The 25,579-nt window shown below is 40.3% G+C and overlaps 1 protein-coding gene across 1 annotated transcript in view; it reads left to right on the top strand.

Annotated features, from left to right (window-relative positions):
• The window catches only part of NCOA2 (nuclear receptor coactivator 2), a 188,564-nt gene that overhangs the window by 152,465 nt on the left and 10,520 nt on the right, over positions 1-25,579 (top strand). The window contains exons 13-22 of the mRNA XM_058822034.1: positions 6,787-6,997; positions 10,101-10,310; positions 12,057-12,272; positions 13,303-13,432; positions 16,445-16,610; positions 18,479-18,757; positions 19,681-19,758; positions 20,275-20,512; positions 21,227-21,404; positions 23,646-23,844. Coding sequence (XP_058678017.1) covers positions 6,787-6,997; positions 10,101-10,310; positions 12,057-12,272; positions 13,303-13,432; positions 16,445-16,610; positions 18,479-18,757; positions 19,681-19,758; positions 20,275-20,512; positions 21,227-21,404; positions 23,646-23,844 — 1,905 coding nt within the window. The remainder of the gene's footprint in view (positions 1-6,786; positions 6,998-10,100; positions 10,311-12,056; positions 12,273-13,302; positions 13,433-16,444; positions 16,611-18,478; positions 18,758-19,680; positions 19,759-20,274; positions 20,513-21,226; positions 21,405-23,645; positions 23,845-25,579) is intronic.

Here is a 25,579-nt window from a genome sequence, read left to right as displayed (position 1 = left end):
TTGAAGTCAGTACTAGATTGAAAGCAGAGATCTTCAATCCTCCAAAATGAGTTACTCAACAAGAATGTAAAATTTGGTAATCACAAAAAACTGTATGCCCTTCCTCCATAGATCGAAATCATGGCCTTCAGATGGTTTGTTCCCCTAGAATTAAATTTCTAAAAGAATTAAAATTTCCTCTTTCATGATCTCTGTGGAGTACACAAGAAACAGTTTGGCTTACAAACCAGTTCTCAGAGACCAGGTTCTATCCCCTCTAGAACTTTGTTGTCTAGTCCAAGGCAGTCCTACAAACTCCTTCTATTGCTGATGGAAACACAGAAAAATACTCCAGGACTTTTTTTTTTTCTTATCTTATCCTAATGTGTGTCTAAAACAGATGAGGTTAGCTGTTCTTTACTGGTATTCCCATTGACAAGTGGTAGCACAGGTGAACAGTTTAAACTAGCTGCTTTACTTTTTCATAGGCAACTTGTGTCTCACCCTAAATGTAAACACGAGACTAACTATAAAACCAGCTTTCAAGAAAGAGACTTCAGTCTCTACAAGCACTGCCAACCTCAAGCAGTTGAAAATCAGGTCTCCTGAATGATGAACTTCGTCAAGTGAATGGTCCATTCATTTTTTATTTTTAGGTTTTATGTTTCTGAGGCTGGGGAGGGATTTGAGGGGTTTGAAGTGTGGGCTGTGGATGTATTGCCTTTTCTTAACATTTGAAGACAGAGTTTGTGTCCCAGGAGAAAGAGAACCGGAGGTACAGAAAGGTCTGGGAGTTGGGTTTGCTCAGAAAACCACAAAGCAGTGCAGGAGCTGTGATAAAGTGGTGAGGGCTTCCTCAGCTCCAAGGTGTGGAGCAGCCAGTCTTGTCACTGTGATGGAAGACTGCTGGATAATGACAGAAGGGCTTTTGTTGCTCCTGTTGGTTGTAAACAGAACTTTAAAACCCACTTAAAATGCAGTGAAGCCTGGACCTGAATAAACAGAAGTCCAGCATGGAGTAGGAGAGGAAATGGTGGGAAATACAGAATAATGTAAGTGTTTAACTGTCTTAAGGCCAGGCCTTTAAACAAATAATCACTTTACCCCAATTATAAAATCACTGAAAATATTTAGCATCAAAACTCTTCAGCTTTGGAAGATGGTCTCCCACAGGAAGTGCTCATTGCCTAAATTTAGATCAAAGCTGGAACTATTTAGTACAAGACTAGAACACAGATTCTTGAGCTAAATTCTTCCATCCTCCTGCATCCTTCCCCCTCCTTTTTCCTCCCATATGTAAAAATTAGCCATGTGCTTGTGTTACCTATTTTGCAGGTTTATTTAAAACTTCTCCCTGAGGAATGTTGTATTTTTAAGTAATTAGTCACTGGAGTGTGCAGTTTCTCTGGAAACTGCAGCAGAGCAGCAGTGGGATGGCCTCTACAAGGGAGATCAGTGTGTTGGGAGGCAACAGAGCCATTGCATTTTCTCCTTTTACTTTTGGTGTGACTTTCTGAGCAGGAAATGCTTTGAAGTGCACCACTGCACTAAAAATAGCAGTCTTCTAGGTAGTGCGTTTAAACATACTCTTCTGCAGAGAGCAGCGACTGACAGGAAGCCTTTCTCAAATGGCAGAGAGTATTTCCAGCCCTGCTGTACCTTTTTCCCTTCCTTGGTGGGATGATGGTTATCAGGCTTGATTAGGCTGGTTGCTGTTCCAGTTACAGCAGCTGTAGGGGAGGAGATGAGAGAGGGACCTGCTGGGGACACTCAGTGGGGTTTTCCCTCCAGCACCAACCGTGGTAGGGCTGTTGCTGTCGAGCACAAGTTCTCATATGGCTCAGCACTGTTGGAAAGGGAAGAGAGCGTCCCTCAGCAGTAAACCTGCCTTCTCCTGCTCTCCCTGACTGTCCACTGCAGGAGCAGCCCCTGTAGTGGTCAGGAGGTGGTCAGATGTGGCAAGGACTGCCTGACAGCTTGGAGGGCAAGGAGAGTGAAAGTACAGGGGAACATCAGAGAAACATCATGAATAATGTTAGATATGGCCTTGCTAAAGTAGCTTGTTCTCTGAGAAATCACTTGGGGGAGTGTGGAATGAAATCCTAATCTCCACAAGTGTACTCTCCTCTTTTTTGTTCAGTAGACCATAAAGACAGGCTGTTTGACAGGGACTTTGCAATGCAGCAGTCTGCACAAATGCTGTTCCAGAAATCATCTCAAGTATGTACATTTTTGTCCTAAAACTCAGAAACTGCTCTGGTGTTCTTCACATATTTTATAAACTATGCTGTATTCATGCTTCATGTGGAAACCAGTGTCTTCCCAATACCAGCATATTTTCTCTACACATGCCACTCATATTTAAAAAACCTATTTCTGGTTTAATAGTCCAGAATCCATTAAGTTCATGAGGAACATTTGTTTCTTCTTGAAATTCTATCAAAACCTTAGAATGGGGATTCCATTTTCTGAATGTCTTTCAATTAGAGTTCTGCTTTCAAATGTTAGTCATAGAATAGCTTGATAATTTAATAGGATTTCTAGCCAATTTTATGTTTATTGCAGTTACCAGGGAGAAAAATACTGTATTGGTTCCACTTCTTATTTCCTTTTCCCTTCTTTTTATAATCCTTTGATTTATTGCCAGTTTGGAGTAGGGATTTGGTTTCATTTGCCTCTTATGGTCAAATTCTTTGCCTGTACTTCTGAGGTAGAAGATGAACTAAACTTCAAATTTATGCAAATCAGATGTAGTTTCAAGTTGTGTCCCCACCAAAAAACATCCTGTTTTAAGTCCTTAGAACAGAGGGTCACAGTGCAAGCCGTGGGCAATGCCCATGGCAGGAAGGAGATTTCCGGAGGCTTGAGTATCTTATCCAGTCCTTCACAATCCATGGAAGCTGGGCTTTGAAACAGCAACTATTGTAAAACAAACTTCATGTTGAGGTGCAGCTGCCTTTCAGTAAACCTTCTGTAAGCTCTTAAGTTTAATCTGTATTTCTCTATATGACAGTATAAAATAAGTACTTTTTCAAATGCAAAAATATCCCTGAGAATTATTTGTCTTACCCTTTCTGACACTTAGCGCCCAACTTCTACAGAGATTGTCATAATTGCATTACTTAGACATAGTGGAAATACCCACACAAGAACTTTCTTGTGATGCTTAGCACTTTGTCAGGTGGTTTTGTTTTTTTTAATTCCTGACAAATAATTGTTTCACTGGGAGCTTAGGGTGTGCCTTCTATTTACATATAATTCAATTTAGGCCATTAACAAAATAAATATAGACTATAACTAAAAGAAAAATCCCTTGAATCTAGCCAAGTAAATATTTTAATGCTAGTTTCTGCACATATGGTGCCATTTGAGGGTGAGTCTGGAAAGACTTAGGATAACATCATAAGTTGGTGATAATTCCAAATCTCTTGGAATTTTTGTAGTGGAGAACCCTTATAAAAAATAAAGTTTTAAGTATTTAATATTGATTATTCAGCAAAAAAAGGAGAAGGTTACGTATTTGGGTTGTTGTAATACATCTGTTGTATTTGCCTTCTTTGCCACTTCTGAGAGGAATTAGAAACACCTTAGGGAGTGCAGTTTTCTGACACATTTGGATCAATATGTTCTTCATTGGTGTTTTTTTAGGTTTGTTTTTGAGGTTTTTATATATATATCTAGTGTTTGAACAAAGAATTGCAGTAGCCAGAATGCTAAAAGAAAAGATGACACAAAATCCCGCATAAAACCAACCAAAAAACCCCCCTGCAACGTATAAAACTTCCCTTTGCTGTTGTCTCAGATCCATGTAATGAAGGCCATATGTCTTAATTCCCCCAAAGAGTCCTGAATCATCCTTCTATAATTTATGGTGCTCTGTATCAGTCTCTTCTCCTGGCTCTTGCGCTCTTCTTGTAGCAGATCTGCCATCGCTCAAATGCAGCTCCTATAAACATCGCTCACGGCTGTCTCTTGGAGCACCTTTTTGAATCTGCTTATCACCTGTCCCTGCAGTGATTTAGGTTTTATATAATCACTTTGGATTCCTCCTGGCTCAGCCTTTTCTACTGATGTGCTGGGTCCACCCAGATGCTTGTAATTGCCTGGAAAGCAGTGGGATCCTCATCAGAGGGATTTGTCAGGAACAGGTAATCTTGGACCAGCCAACCTGTTTTACTTCAGCAAGAAAGTAGCAGAGTTGTTGGAATAATAGTGTGTCAAGATGTTTAGATTTGAGTAAGGCCCTTTTCCTTATGGCAGGGTAGAGGTGCATGGTCAAGATGAACCTGCTGTGAGTGGTGAGGAAGCTGTTTGGAAATCCCTCCACACACAGTGGTTATTGAAGGATTCACTGTCAAAATGGAGATGCTGCAGGACTCGTGCAGCATCTAGAGCCGCTCAGTGTTTTAGTTAACCTGAATGACCTGATGTGACAGTGGAGCTTGGTAAAGCTGAGTGTGGCACTTGAATGTGTCTGCAAACACCCTGGAGGACACAGTTCAGATTCAGCTGCAATGAAGAGATATAGATAGAAAATATTAGAACATTCAGGGTGAATAAATGCTATTTATTATCATTAGTCAAGAATAATGTCTCAGTTTTGTTTTTTTGAATATGAGGGGAGAAGTGACTAAATAGGAGTTTTTCAGAGCTGTTCTAGGGATCATAGTGATGACAAGATGAGTGAGAGACAGTAAATGTCATGTAATTAAAAGAATCACATACTTTTCTGGAATATGCCATCAAAGCGTACTATGTGTAGAGGAAATTTTCTGCTTTACTCAGCAGCTATAAGGCTTCATTTTAAGTCCTGTCTTGGACATGGCTTCAGCAAAAGTGTGGATCAAGTGAAAGCAATCCACAAGAGCAACGAGCATAATGAGAGGCCTAGAAAACAGGTTATTTGCTGAAGAAAATTCACAAGTTGAGATTGTTTGTTTATTTCAGCTTAAAACACAAAAGGGCACATGTTTTCAAATACAGAAAAAGTTAGAAAAAGAAAGGGTAGCACAGTATGTTCTCCAGATTGAAAATAGGATTGGAAAGAAGGGTCTAAATATCTGTGTGAGAGATTTTGCATTGAGACTGATAAAAGAAATACAAGAATAGCAAGGATGGCAGAGTGCTGAAACCAATTCTCCAGGGAAGCTGTGGATTTTCTGTCTCTGGATGTCTTTAACAAGCAACTGTATGAACTTCCATGGGGAATGGCATACACTGATTTTGCCTGGAGGCTTTAAATTTCTTCCAGTCCTCTGATTCTCTGATTTCCTGCCATTTTGCCAATAACACCAGCCTCTAGATCACCCACATGCTGCCTTTTGATGGAGTGAATTCCCTCCTCTTTTGCACTGTATACTACAATTTATATGACTAGGACATGATGTAGAAATAATAAAAAATAGCACCATGATTATTTGCAGTCAGTCACCCAAAAAAAGCCCTTAGCAGTGTAACCTTGGGGCATTTTAGCTACCTTTGAATAAATAGCTGGACTTCCCAGGAGCAGGCTAGATGTGGTGGCAGGGGTTCTGTACAGACTAATGTGCTGTGCTTTCTAGCTAGCCTGTGAGAACCTCAGTAGGTATTTAAAGCCATCTCAGGTATTTCTTCAGTATCCTGTGATCTTTGGCCTAAGATTGCTCTCAGTAAGAAGTTCATGATGTGGGGAAGGACAAAAAAAAAAAAAAACACCAAGGAAGAATTGTATTTCAGTTCTGCATGTTTGTGGTGTTATTTCTCAGTTCCCCATTCTTCATGGGTGGCTGCTCACTTTGCCTCTCCTCTGGCATTGCACATTTCCTAATGAAGACACTGATTTTGAGTAGATATTTGTTATAAATACTGTTACGAATATTTGTTATAAATACTGCTATGATATATTCACTGCTCAAGATGGTAGTAAACTGAAACTGGACACCCTGTTCTTAATTATTATCCAAGTCTTACCCTTATCAAGAGTTTAGGATTGGAGAACATAATTGCAATGATTACCACATTTCAGTCAGAAAATTACTTTAATTCTAAGAGGTTTTAGACAGAGAAGCTGACAAAAGAGAGTATCAGTGAAAATCAATATATATAAGAAAAACAGCAAGTAAGTAATGTTAGTGTGAGGTGAACTTAATTTTTCTCCCATCTTTATTTCATTAATTTTCTACTGAATTTAAATGTAAATTCATAAGTAGATGTAGATTTCTGTTGTCATACTCTAGAGAAGTTATTTTCAATGATTTGGGAAGTTGGGAGTATAATAAATTCCCAATCCTATGTATATATCTTGCCAATTAACCTCTGTAGAGTTATTCAGTGTTCAGGTTTGGAATATAACAAAGAAAAGGCATATGGGGAATTGATATAGCCATAAAGTAACTTTCTGATTGTATGCTTTTAATCAAGTCATAAAGAGACTAGAAATACAACTGTGTTGAAAGAAATAGCAGTTATACCTACATAAACCCCCATCTTCAGCACTCCTGGCTCTCCTGTTATCCCTGCTGTCAGCACTGATCACAAAGTGCACAGACAGGAATCCCCCTGCTGCCCAAGGTATGGAATCAATGGAATCATAAGTCCCCAGCAGGACTTCTAAAGGGTGCCAGTGCCACTCTGGGCTCCCCAGAAGCAAGGGAAAAGCCCTGGGAAGCCTTCCCAGTCCCCTTCCAACAGGTTTGTGAGCTTCCTCCACATCAGGCCTGTTGCCAGACACATCAGAGGCCACTCGGGCAGGCCATTGGGGGCTGCCCAGCTTGGCCAACAGCAGGCGAGCAGCGACCTGTACTGGGGTTTGTGTGTTGTTTCTTGCAGCCAGGCAGCGAGCTGGATAACCTGGAAGAGATTCTGGATGACCTGCAGAACAGCCAGTTACCACAGCTTTTCCCAGACAGCCGCCCAGGCGTGCCAGCGGGCTCGGTGGACAAGCAAGCCATCATCAATGACCTCATGCAGCTCACCAGTGACAGCAGCCCCGGCGCGGCAGTGGCCACCCAGAAACCAGCAATGAGGATTTCACAGAGCAGTGAGTGCACCCCACTGATGTACACACGGCCGGGGAACCCCTGGTACCGGGTCAAGGTGCCCCGGTCAGGGTCAGCCGGGGAGGAACTGGGCAGCTCGCGGTCCTGGGCGGTGTTGTGTGGTGACAGAGCGCCATCTGCGGTCCTCCCAGCTCCAGGCACACGGGAGCCGTGTCTAGCTCACACAGCCTGGAAGTCTGTGTCCCCAGAGACGTTTTCTGGGGTGCCCTCACATCAAACATGCCCTCCTGGGGTGACAAGTGACACTGCTGTTGGGAGGGCTTTGGCACGGAGAGCGCATGCATCTTCTTGCGATGCAGGCCGTTCCTTCCTGGCAGCTTTTCTAAGCATGAATGAGAGTCTTCTTCTAAAACCACAAGATTAATAGAAGGACAGAAGATTAAGAATGCCCAACTTTAATTTGGGATTGTGGCTTTTAGTTGAGTCACTTCCAGCTGACGGCTTTCCTTAACCTTATTAATCGGCTTACAAATCAGCATTGAAACATTGGTTTGCCATCATAATATACTGGAAAGCAAGCAAGAAAAGAGTCTTATCAAGTACTAATGTTGAATGCAATAGCATAAAAAACCACTGCTTCATTTTTTGCTCCTGTTTGCTGGGGTGGCCGCATCTGTTTACTTCATTAGATGTGCTCTGGGTTTTTTTCTTATAGAACATAGAGTTTAGATAATATTTTTAGTCATTCTGATAATAAAAAACTAACACTGAGCCACTTTCAAATTCACTCAAGTTACTTAGAAATGTTTACATAAATACTACTATTCTATCAATGAATATTAGTATGTAAATTCATATTAAGGCCACTTCAGATTCTTAAGTTATCACTTGTTATCCATGTTGCTCAGAGAAGGATGCTTGGGTTTAATGTACTTGCTTTTATGAGTATAGAGGTACTAACAGCAGCACCTCAAAAGTTCAGAAGGCAGTCTCTGTGCATGTGAAGTCTTCAGCATATTGTTCCTGAAGTAAGATCTGTTTGTCCTTCCAGCCTTTTGGCTTTCTAGGGGTAGCCTAGCTTTAAATCTGCTTTTAAAGCTACTGGCAGTACAGTAACAGTATGACTGTAAATGAGAGTGGCTTCATGGTTAGCAGCAGTTCTGTAAAAGCAGCATTCTGTTTCCCATTTAAATTAAAGCCCTAAAATATTTTCCCCCAACTTACTCTTGTGTCTGTGCCTGATTTCCCTAGGAATTTGTGCCTTATGTTCAGTAGAAGGGCACACAGAAAACAGGTCCACAGAAAAAGTGAGGGGCCTCTCATATGCTCACAAAAAAGCAATGTAGAATGAATGTCAAATCATATACAATTCCAAAAGTGATTGGGGGTTTTTTATGGTTGTTTTTATTCTGATGAAATAACCAACTTTAATTTTACAGGTTTTAATGAATTGCATTTATTTTCAACAGACAGATACTTTTGCCTGTTGAAAAATAGAAAGGCTGCTAGATCTGCCAAATTGCTAGAGTCTGTTATATGGGGGATAGGGAGCCTCCTTCAGTCCCATCCTGACAGAGTAGAATAAGCAGGAGGTGATGTGATCTAAGCACCAGCACAGCTCATCAGCTGTGTTGTTATTTTGTGCTGCATTACCAGAATTCCTTTTTGTAATATTAGTTGAGGCTGGCAAAGCTGCACATAAAATAACTCATTTATCTATGTGATGTGTCAAACTTCTGGAGCACACTGTTCTGAAACTGTCACTGAAGTTTAATTTTGCTTCAGTCCTTAGACTTTGTGATACCCCTAATCTTGAAAAAGTAATTTTTGCTTCATAAGTAAGTTTTGTTTGCTTAGTTGAACAGGCAGACAAGACAAAACTTAAATCTCATGGTTAGAAGTTAGGTGTATGTGATGTGATATATTTTCTGTACACACTTAGAGGCAAATACACCTGGCAGAGAACTTACATTAAAACAAAAATACAATGAGTTCCTGTAGTCTGGTTTTACAAAATAAAAGCCAGAGACCTCTGTTGTGAGATATTTCTCTGCATTTTAATAAACTTGCTAAACATCATATAAGTTTTCAGATTCAAAAGTAGCACTACTTCTGTCTAAAATAAGAAAGTATTAATTTAACTTCTCAGTAATGTGATGAACACAAAAATGCAGAAGTGCCTCTTCTAGCGGAAGCTATCAGAAAGTATTGCAAATAATATTTTCACAAAAATGTTTAATTTACTTGCATGTATTTCATGAGTATGATTGGAAGTGGAATCAAAGCTACAAGGTCAGTGTTTGATTCATGTTTGAGAACTAGTTGAGCACACAGAGGATGCTTTCATGCATTGGAACATTGCCCAAAGACCAGCTGAGCCAGATGCTTGCCAGTCACAGTCAGAAACTCACTTTGCTGAGGCAGTCTGGTGTTTTATTTGCAGAGGCTGATTTTAAAGGCACAAGCCAAAAGAAAGTATTTACATAAAGGTGGCAGTAACCATCAAGGATGGTTCTTTTTTACCAGAATATTATGGTGGCAAAGCTCTGATTCTGGGCTGGTTTATAGTTCTTGCTGAATCACAGAAGTATTTATTTTTATTAATGACAAAAAATGTAAAGCCCAAAAAATTAAGAGGGACATGTTAAAATGGGGCTGTGGGATCCAGTATAGAGTCAGTCTGTGCTTAATTTTGAAAACTTCTTCAGGGGCATAGCTTGTGCTGGAAAACTCTCCAAACTGAGATAATTCCTAACAATCTGCCTCAGGATGGCATCTGCATGCAATTACAGTCCTACTAGGTATAAGATTAATTGACAGTAGTATGTACATCACATAGTGGTATATTTTGCTGTAGTGGCTCTTCTGTCAGTTAACTAGCATAATTTAAAGTTTTTTTAAATATGCATCATATCTGGTTTGTGTTTAGTGTCAGAATGTTCCATTTTGAAATTTATATTTAAATGTCAAGAAGGGATGTTTCTCAGACAGATATGGAGTGAGTAAATTATGCAACATTAAATAGCTGAGCCCAAGAGCTTTAATTGTGTCTAGGTTCTTTTGGTTTTTTGGGGTTTTTTTTAACCTAGTGAAGTTTCCATTCTTTTAACTTTGCTTTTTTTTTTCTTTACTCCTCCTGTCTAGCTTTTAATAACCCACGAGCAGGGCAACTGGGCAGGTTATTACCAAACCAGAATTTACCACTTGACATAACACTGCAGAACCCAACAGGTGCAGGATCTTTCCCACCCATAAGAACGAGTAGCCCTTACTCAGTGATACCTCAACCGGGACTGATGGGCAGGAATGAAGGGATGATAGGGAGTCAAGGAACTTTGGGCAACAGCAGCGCAGGTAAGATGATTTTCCTTTTTTTCCCCAAATATACTTGAGTAACAGGCTGTAGCAAGTACAGCTTAACATTTGGGTTAATACCAGTGCAGATTATTACTCTCCATGAAGTCTGTTTTGTGGCATGTTATGTATTGGCATATTTATTTTGAATTTCTCTGTCTGCATATTTTTATTCCTCCCTTTTATGCACTGCCTTTTACCTACCTATAGAGATGAGTCTTTCAAAACAAAATCATGGGCAATACTGTTGCCCTTATGATGCTGGCTTTGCCCTCAATTATTCTTTACTTAGTAGGCTTAGCTCCTTTTTGAGAGTCATCAGATGTTGCAATTAACAACATGGTCACCTAATAATGAACAAACATATAGCCTGTTTGACAAGAAAAGTCTGGCTGATGGATTTATTTCAACTAGTGCATAATCTGAGATTGTGCAAGTGTGCATCAACCACTGTAAGAGCTCTGAGTAAATAAATGGGCATTGTAAATCCTCTCAGCTGGCTATTTGGTGTCAAATTTGTGTATTTCATTGGCATCAGTATTAAAAGAGACATGCAGCCAAAGGCTGAAATATTTTATTTAAGCAGTTTAGAAATCAACTTGCATTCTTTCAACTGTCCTCTTACTTCCATGTTCTGTATACATGTTAGAGGATTTTATTCATCTTATGTATACAAGTTAGAGAATATTATTGGGTCCCTGCCTTGCTCTAGCACAGTGCATCTTTCATCTGATAGAATATGTACACAAATGGGCTGAACCTGAGGATGTAACACACTAAAGCAAATTTTGTACAGCAGCTGAAACTCTTCACAGGATTTTTCTCTGGTTATATGTCACCAAATATTTGAACTGATAAGTAATAATTGTTTGTGTGGCATTTAGTATTCATTTAGGGATTTTATATAATGCAACTGAAAAAACCAATCTGAACCACTAGTCCAACCTGAAATCTGTGTTTTATCTACTCTCTTGACTGGTATAAAATTGAAATGTATAACTGTGACTGCCATCTTTGGGCCTTGGGGATTTTTGTGTTTGGTTTTGCTTGAGGCTTTTTGGCTACTGTCAGTGTAGTATTCTGTATATTCCAAGTGTAAATAAAACATATCAGTTGTTTACAGTAGATGTGGGAGGACTTCCCCTATAATAACGGTAATGGGCTTCAGCATCTATCGGAAAGTTCCTGTGAGTAATTTCCCTGCATTGAGCATTCATCTGAGATTATCTGGGTGAGCCTTGAAGCTCTGAAAGCTCTGGGCTCCAAGTGAAAGAAGTCGCCAAAAGATGTTTGCAGAACACAAATTGATACTCAGTCCTTCTAATTTGTAAGTGTGTTTAGTGTTAGCACGTTGTTACTCAAGTCCCCATTCTCACTTAGCGCTTGGAAAGTAAAGCACTGACACCCATCAGCAAACGTGATTCATTTCCTGAGGAAGGAAGTTCAGGCTATCCACACACCCTCAGCACCTGTCGCAGACCACATGTGGGAACACTTACCCCAAGCAGCATTTCGGAAATGATAAAAGAGTCTTCCTCTTGTAAGATGTATCACAGTCTCCAGTCCCTCAAGTAAGCAGTGTAAGGCATCATTTTGCACATCTGGATGGGCAGCTGTGGTGGTACAGAGTGCTTTGAGTGAAACTACGGCATTGGTATTGCTGAAAATGCAGCTCCTCAGGCAGCAGCGGTGCTAAGGCTGTTGTGATCATGTGCTGGTGCCTGAGTGTGTTTGGCTTTTGCACAGGAATGATTGGTGGCAATGCCCCTCGGCCTGCCATGGCCTCCGGAGACTGGGGCAGCCAGGCCCCCGCGGCGAGGGTGAGCTGCGCGCCCACGGCCGGCGCCATGAACCGGCCCGTGCAAGCAGGCATGATCCGCAACCCCACGGGCAGCATCCCCCTGAGACCCAGCAGCCAGCCTGGCCCAAGGCAGATGCTTCCATCTCAGGTCATGAATATGGGTAAGTCACACCTGGAGCTGTTCCTTCTGGTGCACGCTGGATTGTTAAAGATGAAGCAGGAGAAAAAAAGGAAAGTAAGAAATCCTCCATTCATTTAGAGATTTGATAAGAGCCATACTTCACAGTGAAATTTTCCTGTGGATCTGGGAAAGAAGGTGTCTAAAATGCTGAATTTGAACATGTTTTGAGATGGACAGTTCCTGCTACTCTAGCTCCACAGTTGTGTGGCCAGAGAAAGAGGACACGAAGTTGCTTTGGTTCACTAAAGACTATGGAGTTTTTTTAGACCAAATACTGTGGCAAGATAATTGTTCCCAGTCACTTTTAAAGCAAGCGCATTATAATGCTGACTCTATGTAGAGTCTTTTTCTTCTGCTTGTGTTATTCATTTTTGCATCTATGATGTTGTATCTGCTATTTTATAATTTTGAACCACTTTCAGAATACTCGTACTTTCTCAAAATTTAAAAGCAAATTTTTACAAAGGAATAATATTGCTTGTAAGTGTAATATTGCTGAAGTCTTAATGCTTTAGTTTACTTTTACCATAACATAGGTAACTCAATTTTAAGAACTAACATGCAAGTAGCTTCTCTTCAGAAAAGTTATATTGTCGCAGACATTTTTTCATAGAAATCTTTTCTTTCGGATTTGTTCATCTTCTGGGAAGCAAAGGCCCCAGAAGAAGAATGTAAACAATTGTTATCGGCTGCTGTGGAATGCAATAGGATGCACCTGTGATTGGTTCGTGTTCCATGTGTTTATAATTAAGGGCCAATCACAGGAGCAAGCTGGGGACAGAGTCCCGGGACACAGAACTTTGTTTTAGATTCTTTTCTATTCTTAGCTTAGCTTAGCAGCATCTGCAACCTCTCTTCTTATTCTTATTAGTATAGTTATAATGTATTATATATCATATATCAATAAATCCAGCCTTCTGATCAAGAAACAAGATTCTCGTCCTTCTCTCTCACCCCAGCGACCTCCTCAGGTCGCTGTAATATTATATGGTTGTTTTTTTCTTGATTAGGGCCATCTGAATTGGAAATGAACATGGGAGGACCTCAGTATAGCCAACAGCAGGCGCCTCCAAATCAGACTGCACCGTGGCCAGACAGCATCTTGCCTATAGAACAGGCAACTTTTGGTAATCAGAACAGGTGAGTCTTGGTGTCACATCAGAACACAGAGAGATTTTGCAGGCCTTTAATTTACACCTCTCATGGAAAGCAAGTTCTGCATAGAACATCCACCAAATGTACATCAATTTAATCGTTGTATTATTTTGTGCTCACAAAATGTATGTGTGTTCCAATAATATTTATAAATGCTCTCTTTACCATGTAATGTGCTGAATGAATTGAAAGTTCTATATCACAGTGAATGCTGCCAGCACTTGAGTTATAGTGGCACCATTTTTCACCTCTGGAGCATTAATGTGGATGTGATTCTGTCTGATTTTGCTGTTCTTGTTGTTAACCATTACACTTAACACTAAACGTGGAAGAGTGCCAGTAGTACTAGCCATGACTGTGTAGTCATAATATCTGTCCCTTCCTGCCACAGGGTAGCATTTTAAGTGATGTAGGACATGGTTAATTATGTTTTGTTTGGGTTCTTCTAATTGACCTAAATTCTGTAAAAGAGGAGGAAGGAAAGATGAAGTTAAAGGAAGACTGCCTCTTCCTGAAGTTAGCTCCTCCTCAGGTAATCAGAACTGCAGTTTGGTCACAACTCATTAATTCATATGTAATGTATTCATAACTTCATTCATCATCAAGACTTTTAAGTGATGGCACAACTGTTATAAGCAGCTTACATTTCTTAAAAAAGAGCCATGTCTTCTCCAAAAGGTCTGCAGCTTATTTTAGAGAGACTGTGTATATGTGGAATGTCTAAGGAAGGCAAAATGGACCAGCAAGTGCAAAACGTTGAAATATTTTCAATTGTGTAAGTAGTAAATTGAGGGATCACTGAAAAGAAGATTAGGTGGATACGTTTGGAAAAAAAGTATGTTTGAAAAAAAGTTTATCTTCTGACTGCATTCTTTTAATTTTCATTAGGATGCCCGAAAATATTAGCCATAAATATATGTGGCGTTTTCTTTGTTATATTCCATGCTTTTCAAGATGTTTCCTGGTGTTTCCCTCGGTCAGCATATGCAAAATGCAGTGTTTGTATAACTGAATTATTCACTTCAAAAACTACACCTTAAAAGAAGATACAGGGTCATGTCTGGTCAGCAAGCCAGGCAGTTAATTCTTCCATTTTTTTACCTTTGCATTTGTCACAATTTCCTTACAGCTGAATAATGTCCTTATTTCCATATAGTAATTTCCTTATAGCTGAAGATAATGGAAGAATTGCCATTGCATTGCATCTGAAAGTACGAATATTTTGATCATTTACACCCCAACCAGAGATGATTAATTGGTTGACGCTGCCATTTCTTGCTTTATTAATCCCCAAGATGGCTACTTTTATAATCTGATGGTTGCCATGTATTAAATCAGTAAAAATAATTCTTACATTAAAAAGTAAAATTTTCCTTGTGGTATATAAAATGGAGAAATTGTAAGTAATTGTCATTTCTTAACGTAGAGAATTTGGCAAATGTTTTAGTTCTCTTTATCATGTGTGTTCACACTCATTTGCAATTTCAGAGAGGGTTTTTTGCTAGCCTCATCAACTGTTCCTCCATATAATAGAACCCTTCTTAGAAGGTATCTTTAGAGTTTGTAAGCAATTTTAATCAAAGGAATTTTTTTCCTCTTTCCTTTTGCTGATTTATAATTTCATCTATGAGAGTTAGAAAAATTTCTCTATGTATGAGTTTGATTAATACTTTGCAGTGTTTTAAAGGTGTGTCATACATCCTTCCTATTTTTTTTTTTTACTGTCTGGGATCCAATTAAAAAGAATATATTTTTATTAGTTTTCCTGCCTGCCACACTGAGTTCATTCAGTGTGCAGCCTGACGATGCAGCTCTCCTGCTTAGCTTCGACATAGAGATTAGACTTCCATGGCAACCATATATCTCATTATGGAAACTAAATACACAAACATGTTTCTTTGTTTTTTCTAAACAGACATGTAAAAAGGGTTCACATACAGTGCTTTTCCTCCCTCCATGGGTGACAGCTTTTGTTGTCTCTGAGTAATTATCTGGGATGAGATTCTTGTGGGATGTGCATATTGTAGCTGCCCTTGCCTGCAGAATGCTCTGCTCTTTTTATTTTCTGTTGCAGTTCTGTGGTAGCGTGCGTGAAGCAGGGCAGGTGTGTGAACTGCAGAACAAAAACCTGTCATTTGGCTGCAGATAAGGTGTTATTTCAGATTTAGTTTGTGTCTCAGGAAGTTTTGTCCTTTGGGTTTATAACAAACCTTTATTCTGCCTTTGTAACTGCAAGTGTGCTTCGCATACAAATTCAGGGGTGAGGTAAGCAGGATTTATAGAGTCATCACATGCTGCCTGACAGTACCCAAATTCTTGCTGATGCCTTTCCAAGGCACATAACCAAGTCTATAAACTGATACCCAAGTGTGCATTTGGGGTAAGCTGATGCAGTGTTTTGCTGCAAGCAAAAAGGGGAATGTCCTTTTCTCCCTGCTCCCTCAGCTTCTGCCCAGCTCTTCCAGATGTTCAGTTTTTGAGAGCTCAGACAATCCATGGACCCATCTGTGACCTCTTTTGCTTGTTTAGCCTGACAGAAAACCAGCTAAGGGGAGAGTCTATGGAAATGAGTACTACTTGTGGTAGTATACTTGATCTGACATGAGACATTCAAAGTTAGAACTAGTTTTAAAAATAGTTACAACTAGTTTTAAAACTTTCAGAAATTATTTATCCTTTTGTCTTCAGTGACTATATTCTATACTGACTTCTCAGTTCCTCTGTTGACCCTGTAATATGCAGTCAGCACTTAGGCTACCTTTATTGGGCTTTCCTGCTTGTCAGGTATACCACCCTTGTAAGGTCTTGACAGGCATTAATCATTTAGTTATTTCTTTGGGTAGCATAACTTCCACCAGAATAACTTTCTAACCAAAATTGGCAGCAATTAAAATAATTTCTGTCTCTACTTGTTAGTTCAGTTTGAGTACTAGTCCTCTGATACTATTCCATGTTTTCCAGCAGCTGTTTACCAGCCCTCTGTTCATGTTTTCACAGGCAACCGTTTGGCAGCTCACCAGATGATCTCTTGTGTAATCATCCTTCATCAGAGTCACCAAGTGATGAGGGTGCTCTCCTGGATCAGCTTTACATGGCATTAAGGAATTTTGATGGTTTAGAAGAAATCGACAGGGCTCTAGGAATACCAGAGCTAGTGAGCCAGGTATACTGGACATGGTATTTTGCATATATTAAATATTGCTTTTATAAAATATGTTGTCAAGGTGGAGTTGAAAAAGTTGAAAACACTTCTTGCAAGCTTAGGATAGTGGTCCATTTAATGGCTCACTGTCACCTGAAAACGTTCTCTCAGCCCCTGGTTTAGTCTTCCTTCCTCTCCCCTGCCACCCCCCTCACCTAGATCTCTTTCTTCTGACCTGCTTTATGCAACTAAACTGACCAAAACAAAAAAACGGTGGTCAGAGGAACAGCTGTGGGGGGACAAAAGGTAAGATCATGGCCAGCAACAGAATATAGGAAAGAGGAAAATAAGAGCATGAAGACCTGGGAGCCAAGGGAGCAGGATCAAGAGTTAAGTGTGATGGGGGCAACAAGCTTTTGGATTAGCAGACCTGAGATGTATAAATTCACCCATGGTTTTTTCCTTAGTTGATGATTGTGCGTTAAGGGATGAGATTTATCTGAGTCAGCTGATTCCATGCCAAGCACTTAATCTGTAATTTTTTTTCACATTCCAAGCATGCTTGCTACACTTTTTTCATTACTTTTTCATCCATTCTTCCCCACAGTTATTTTTGTTGACTTCCACATGGTTGTTGCCTGTTTCAGTCTAATATGGTGAAAAAAAAAAAAAGTGGTGAAAATGAAAGTATTTTGAGTGAAAGTTAGTTTCTGATGTTTCTGAATTTTATTTCCAAAATCAGTATATGTCTGTACAATGACTTAATATTCTCAGAGGAACCTGCAATACCTATTTCATTCCCCAGCACTCATCAGCACCCTGAGCATAGCTGTGAACTAGCTCTGCATTTTAGATATGAAATAGGACCAATGATATTCTGCTTTGAACATGAGAAAGCTATCTCCAAGCCTATTTGGTACAACACAGAAGTCAGTGAGGTGTAGAGCTAGAGACAGAATTTATTGGTGAACTTCAATTTTGCGCTATGAAACTTTCATGCAATATTATATAGGTTTTGGAATGCCACCACCAAAAAATATTAATAATGGTTTATTTCAAACTAAGCAGTAAATATGTTTCTAATTCATAATTCAGTGGAAACAGTTAAAGGATCTTGCAGATAAGAGGACTGCTTCATTTTAAAACATGTTTTTTTAAATAGTCTTCGAACATTTTACAGCAGCTTAAAGACTTTCTTTCATGAGGGCACTGAAATTTAGATTAACTTCATTTTCAAGGTCAGTGTGGAATAAGCTATAAAATTATTCTGGCTAGAGCAAATATTAGGGGAGTATCTAGAATTGAATTCAGAATTGTGTTAGTTTATTTATGCTAATGGATAATCAGTTAGTGCAAAAGTGCTCTGAAAGAATTAGGCACTCTGTTCACATTAGCTTCTGTAATAGTTTCAGGCATCTTTATTTGAAGTCATTATTTTGTTAAAAGACCCTGATAAAAATCTAACTATTCATTTGTAATGCCTTTGAATTTATTTCAGATTCAGTGGCAAAAATATGGTAGCATCACTTTATTTACAGATTTTGATCTAGCATTTGTCATTTCAGGTTTGTATTCATTAGAAGAGTAATGCAATGTCTGTGTAAAGAACACAAGAAAGATTATGGTGTTTTATAAAGAAAAAAACAGCATAACAAAGGAAAAGAGAGAGAAGGAATTTGTCTCCATGAATATATTTTGATACTCAAATATGCAATTCTGCTTATTTTTAAGTTTTATATTGAGCTAAAGAAAGCTAATGTGATTTTCTGTTTCAAAACATTCCCACCCTAGAAGGTTGTTTTCGCAGGCTGTCTGTATTAGTCCCGTATAATCCTCTGGAAAGCCGTGTCCCTGTTCCAACTGTTCCTGTTGTTGGTGTGTTTCTGCAGAGCCAGGCTGTCGACCCCGAGACGTTCCCGAGCCAGGAGTCCAGCATGCTGCTGGAGCAGAAGGCTCCGGTGTTCTCGCAGCAGTACGCGGCGCAGGCGCAGATGGCGCAGGGCAGCTACGCGCCCATGCAGGAGCCCGGCTTCCACGGCATGGGGCAGCGCCCGGGGTACGCCGCCCTGCGCATGCAGCCGCGGCCCGGCCTGCGCCCCGCCGGCATCGTGCAGAGCCAGCCCAACCAGCTGCGCCTCCAGCTGCAGCACCGGCTCCAGGCGCAGCAGGTACGGCCCCGTCCGTGCCCTCCTCTCTCCTGGGCAGCACGTGCGGTCAGCCTGCTCCAAAGAGAGCGGCTCTTGCTTCTTTCCCCTTCTCAGCTAAAATCTAACAGCAGCCACAATGAGTTTGGACAAGATAGTGCCTTGCTCGTTCTCTTTTTCGATCTTCTTTTTTTGGCACCTTCATATTGTTCTTTGTACAATACAAGAATTTTTTATTTAAGTCTAGTATTAAAGTCTAGTATTTAAGTCTAGTATTAAGTCTATTTAAATCTAATAAGTGTACTATTTAAGTCTAGTGTTTAAGTCTAGGTCTCACGAAGTCTTTGAGCAAGGTTACATTGGTGCTTTTTGTTATATACGTCTTTTTCTATTTGCTGTATCTTGACTCTTCTGCCAATCTAACTGCTTTTACTCTGCCTGTTGCCTACATCTTACATCCTTTTTTTTTTTCCCTCAGCCTTGGTCTGCTTCTGAGAATTAAGTTCTTGTTTCTTGTTTTGTTTTTAAATAGATAGGTTTGTAGTACTATCAGTGAGATACCAATGCTTATGGTATTTAAGGAGGAAAGATCATTTCTGCCTTCAATCATTAGAATAAGGTCTAGTTTGGAGTAAACCTCAACAGTCCAGTCCCAAAGTGAAAAGAACGGGAACTATGAAGGGAGCATGTTTGGTATAAACAGCATAGTGCCTGTGTTGTTATTTTTATGCTTTATTATCTCTTTAAGAAGCAGCATTCTGTGAATGAGAGTAGGATTTGAGGAGGAAAATTAGTCACTGCTTGGATATGTAGAATTAGGTCTGCAGACCAGCTGATCAGGGAAGTATATCTGTATGACTTTGTATGTAGCACTTCTTGTTTTGCCTTTCCTTCTAAAAACTTTTGGGTTTTGGTGTTGGGGTGGTTTGGTTTTTTTTTCTGTTTAGAATCGGCAGCCACTGATAAACCAGATCAGCAGCGTCTCCAATATGAATCTGTCTTTGAGAACTGGAGTGCCAACACAGGTGAGAAACCTTTTAAAAAAGAAAGTCACTTCCTTTTTTGCTTTCTTGTCCCAATATAATGCAATAGTTATGCTATGTGGCAAGTACAATTTCAATACAAATATTGCAATCTTATGTGATAAGGGAGTATTTTGCTGTTTCACTGTTTCATTTCTGAGAGTCATTCCCATTTTACATAGGATGCATGACTGTTTAAAAAAAATTTGATATAACTGCATTTTTAACCGTGCTTCTAATTTCCTAAAGATGTGTGCTTTTAATGAGCTGCTCCATGTGCAAATACAAATTGCTGCAGCCTTAAACACTGATATTATTTCAGTTACTGACTGTTGCAGTGCTGGAAGTCTTTCCTAGCAGAAGCATTAGCAAGTTTATTCTCTCCTGCTTTGTATTTCTGCTAGTTGTGTGATGAGGGGGAAAAAAGCTGGAATCTTTGAGATTGCTCTAGTGGAGATACCTCTGTCTGGGTTGCCTTGGAAGGGTTGTTGATGGATGGGTGGTGGTGGTTTTCCCCAGGGCCCCATCAACGCGCAGATGCTGGCGCAGAGGCAGCGGGAGATCCTGAGCCAGCACCTGCGGCAGCGGCAGATGCAGCAGCAGCAGCAGCAGGTGCAGCAGCGCACGCTGATGATGCGAGGCCAAGGCTTGAGCATGACCCCCAGCATGGTGGCCACCGGCGGCATCCCGGCAACCATGAGCAACCCGCGCATCCCGCAGGCAAACGCACAGCAGTTCCCATTTCCTCCGAACTACGGTACTGCTTCCACTTCCCCTCGGTGAATTTTGTCTGTCCTACTCCCCCGTGTGCCCCCAGTGCTGGGTCCGGGCCCCTGATCCACAGGCTCCTGCCCGGCTCCCTGGGAACAGTGGAAAACATGGCAGTTTGGACCCCTTGGAGGTTCCGCTTTCCTAGCTCTAGTACCAGTTACTCTCCAAGCACTGCTCTTTCTTTGAGCAGCAGCAGCAGTGCAGTGTGTGTGTTTGTTTATATATATGCAGATAAATATGTGTACACACACACAAACTCATATATGTGTATGTATTTGCTTGATGGCCTCTGAATTTTGAGTGAACTAAACAAAAACTTCCTCAATTTAAGTAATATAAATCAGTTTTAGATAAGGCATTCCATTTCCTACCCCATACCCAATGTGTAATGTAATTAATACCATCTCCTTTCTTTGTTTTACAAAGCCACAAACCTGTTCTGGGCAATTATCTCCATACAGTTATTGCTATACAGTTTATTTATACCTACTGGATAAGTTATGTTATAATTATATTATATAATATATTATGTGAAAGTTCTGCTGATATAACAAATTATGTCCATCCAACTCTAAACTTGTTGTCTGCTTTTACCAGATTATAAAAGTAAGACTGGTTAAAGACACATTTGCAGGTCTGAGCTCTTGGTTTGTTTTAACTCTGAATGTACAGTGGGTAAATTTCTCATTTTCTTCTTCAGGTATTAGTCAGCAGCCCGATCCAGGCTTCACAGGGGCCACCACTCCTCAGAGTCCACTGATGTCACCAAGGCTGGCTCACACTCAAAGCCCCATGATTCAGCAGTCTCAGGCTAATCCTGCCTATCAGTCCTCTACGGAGATGAATGGGTGGGCACAAGGGAATATGGGTGGTAACAGGTAAATCCAGAAGAAAACCAAAATGAGCACACAGAGTAATGGGGTCATTGATGGTCTACACTTCTCTATGGGCTCGTTTTATGTAACTGTTTGTGTGTTTGTTTGTTGCTAACTATCTGTCCTAAAAGAGATTTCTTTTCAGTTTGGTTTGACAAATTGGTTTAAATTCTGTCTTCATACCAGGCAAAGTGAGTGCACAGCTAAAAGACCTGCATCCACACAATGCATTGCTTTGTCTGTTACAACTGATCAGACACTGTGTACCCTTAAGAAGCACCTGTGCTGCACAGTGAGCTCCAGCCCCTAATGTTTGTGTGGATGCATTTCTTCTACATATGATTTTCATCCCACACTGCTTTCTACATGGCTGGATCAGCTAAACCAGAGCCTGTGCATTCTACTGCTCTGGAATTGCAGAGAGTGGATTATCACCTCCCACTTTAAATGCTGGAGTGTAACCAGGTTCAGCCCATTAGTCCTTGCACATGCTGGGGGTCAGCATATAGCTGTCATTCCCTGACAGCACTGTAGCAATACCTCACACATGCAGTCACCTTTTCAGCTGAGGCCCCTGCCCCAGTGGGTGTAGCTCTAATAATCAGTCTGTCCAAATCAAATGGGTTGGATGTTGAACACTATTAGTAGGCAGCAATGAGCTTCCAGATGGCAGTGATCTGAGCTTATCCTTGGAAAATGGGAGGAGCTGTCAGGTACAGCCTTTTATCAATTGGCACTGGGGTGCACACAGCTGTCTCTAGCACTGTGCTTTTGTCACCCTGAAGTTCTCAGGCTTACTGTCCTAGCACAGTGACAAATCTTTTTCCAGCTAGCTGACAAAGATTTAAGAAACCCAAAACACCAGTATTTTATTGATGAGGCTAATCTAAGTAAAATTCCCCCTAAAGCAGCTGATTTATCTCTTACTCTCATCCTTGTCCATGTGTCATCCTCACAGTCTTCCTGAAGCATCTGCAGGAGGCATGGCTGCCACTGTCATGGCTTCTGCCAAAAATGGCAGCAGGGGCAGCTCCAGAAGTCCAGTGGTTGGCTTTGCTGAGCTGCAGCTCTACAGCAGAGACATGTCAAATGTGCTTACACAAGCCACTGAGTATTCACAATGATCTGTAGTGTACTGCTTAGCCATCCAGATAACAACTTAAAAATGGGGTGAGGTGGCCTGAAAAGACATGGAATTGGAAGGAAGAGAATAGTGGGATTTTCTGGGTTTGGTTCTGTGCCCAGAATGCCATTGCACTGCACCAGGTCTCAGAGTGCACAGCAGTAGCCTAACAGAGTACCCAAGTGCAAGACTGAGTGTTAACCCTGAAAGATTTCCTCAGCTGTGGGAGCAGTGCTTCACAGGGAAGGGAAAGTCAGCCACTGTTAATGAGACACAGCAACCCTTCCAGTATTTCAGTCTAATGCACATCCTCTAAACAGTCACATTGTCAGTAATAATTCTTTCATTGGCTGTTGAATTATGCTCAAAGACTAGAGAAGACTGATGTGTAAACAGTGAAGTGCATTTTAGGAAGTGTGAAGAAGTCTGTTATGTGGCTTTCAGTGGGAAGGAAGATACTGTCCAGAAAGCATTTGGACTGAATAAAATCTAGGATGAGGTTTCCCACAGTTACACCCCTGTAAGTTGTTCAGAAATGTCCTTAAAGAAACATAGATACCTTAGACTTGATGTCGTTTCTTACTGTGCCATATTTTCAAAACCTGATGCAAAGACCTAGTAAATAAATTCCTGCACAATTGCATGTCTATATTAGTGAGCCCACTTGCCATAATTGTATGTGCAAATCTGGTATTCATATATGCAAACAGCCTATTAAGCAAAAAAGAAAGTTTATTACCCTGTCTTCAATTTTAGCTCAACAGTTCTGCACTGTGCTAACACTGGAGGTTAAAGGTGTTTTCCTCTCCCTCCAAACATTACTTTAAAATACATACAAAGCTCCTTTAGACTGCTAATTGGCTGTTCTTGCACGTGCATAACAGATTTGTACTCTTCCATAGTTTCACATGCAAAGGCATGCATTTTTTACACAGACGTGGGACCTTAAATTTTGGAAAGCTACTCCTTAGACATCGATGCAGCTGAAAACTAGTTTTTCCTTTGAAGTTGGAATAAATGAGAGTATATAGAAATTCTAGCTTAAGATATATTTTAAAAAGTTTCTTAGTGGCTTCAGCATTCTAAGTCTGACACATTGCTTTTTCCATTCCTTGCTGTAGCATGTTTTCACAACAGTCTCCACCACATTTTGGGCAGCAAGCAAGCACCAGCATGTACAACAATAACATGAACATCAGTGTATCCATGGCAACCAACACAAGTGGTATGAACAACATGAACCAGATGACAGGGCAGATCAGCATGACCTCAGCGACCTCTGTGCCTACATCAGGGTTGTCCTCCATGGGTCCTGAGCAGGTGAGAATCTAAGGATGTGAGATGACAAGCTAGAGGATTTGCTTTTACTTCCGGTAGTTTTTCAGGTCCACTGCATTATGTTTCTCTTACTAGCTGTCTTCAAAAATGATGTTAAAAGGGCTTTGGTTTTAGTTCTGCACTCGAATAGCCAAGGTGACCAGTGAGGTAGAGAGCACTGTAGCTGCTCCTGGGCTTCCTTGGGGAGCACATGCTGGTGGTGGCTCCTGTTCTCAGTAGGTAAGTGTCTGTGGCACAGCTGCAGTTGCTGATTTTCCCAGCAGTGAAGGCTGGAAGTGGATGGCAGGCAGCTCCTTCCTGGAGAGAGGAGTGAAAGCTGCCTGTATGGGCAGGGTTTGGAAGATGCTTCAACTGCCACAGTATTTGTAGCCCCAAACAATAAATATTCAATCAGTTTTCAGAGCTATCCATGTGGCAACTTTGCAAGCACTAAATGCACATTTTGTGTAATGTGATGCATATAAAATAGGTTGCTGAATCAATAGGTAAGTAACCTATTCTTTTCTGCTGAGAGGATTCACATTCATTCTTATTTGATACTGCTACTTAGGATATCTGAAATAAGAAAAAATAACATTTCTCTTTGTCAACCTGCAATTAAACTCTCTCAGTACATTATTAAGTGTTTGATAAACAAATTCTGTTAATTAACAGGCTCATATATTTGTTTCAAAGCTGACCTTCAGCTTGTTCAAAAATACAGGCTTGAAATTACGGACTTTTCTTAGAAATATTGGCAGGAAGGTACCTCTTGTGTCTTCAGGTAACATCTTCTGCTATAGAGATCTCTTGCTATAACTTTTTTCTCATACCATAATGTTCCAGTTTAAAGCTGGTTATGTTGATGGTTTGTTAATGTATGACTTTTTTCTAGCCTAAATTTGATAACAGCGTATTTACTTTTCCAATGTTGTCATTTACCTTAAGTAGTTCTTTTCTTCTCTTGTATTTTAGAAAGATTCTATCAACATGATTTTTTTTTTTGTTGTTAGTTTGGGTAGAGGGTAGATTTTTTTTGTTTAGTTTTGCATTTTGTGGGGTTTTTCTTGTAAGCCAAACAAGCCATATTTTTTCAGTCTCTTAGGTTTTAAACTGCCTTTGCTTTTCTGCAGCTGTTCTAGTTTGAATCAGTATTTCCTAAGTACCAGAGCCATGTGCATGACACTAGTTCTTCCCCATTTCTCTTGGAATACTCTGAAAGATATAGCTGCAGATCACATTTGTCCCTTACAGCTGCTACATACTGGTGACCCAAAGTAATTTTGATACTCCCAGGTCTGTCACCTTCTGTGATATTCCCAGTTGCTAAGCCAAATTATATCAGACTTTGTTTATTATTAGTTACCAAGTTAATAGAGTTGCACACATTTACTGTAGTAAAACAGTAGTAAAACAAAAAAAGAAAAAAAGGGGGATTTAAAGGTTGTGACCCTATCTGATTTCTCAGTATACCTGTGCTACACAATTTTTCTTAGGAACCTGAATTTACAAACTCTATTGTAGAAGGAGATCTGGTTTTATTTTGAAGATTTCCGTGCAGGCTGTTTCCCCTGGCACAGCTGTCACACTGCTTTTCCTTCCTGTTAGACTACAAGATCTTGTTTCAAGATAGCATTTATCTAACTTCCAGTAAGCTAAATAGGCTGAGGTTCTTTATCCATCTCAACATTTGGGTTTCAGCCCATCAGTTCCTTTTTTGGATCTACTTTAAACTCTG

This window comes from Ammospiza caudacuta, chromosome 1, assembly GCF_027887145.1.
Source record: "Ammospiza caudacuta isolate bAmmCau1 chromosome 1, bAmmCau1.pri, whole genome shotgun sequence".
Taxonomy (NCBI): domain Eukaryota; kingdom Metazoa; phylum Chordata; class Aves; order Passeriformes; family Passerellidae; genus Ammospiza; species Ammospiza caudacuta.
Note: the sequence above shows the minus strand (reverse complement) of the source record. Positions and strands in the feature narration are given on the sequence as shown.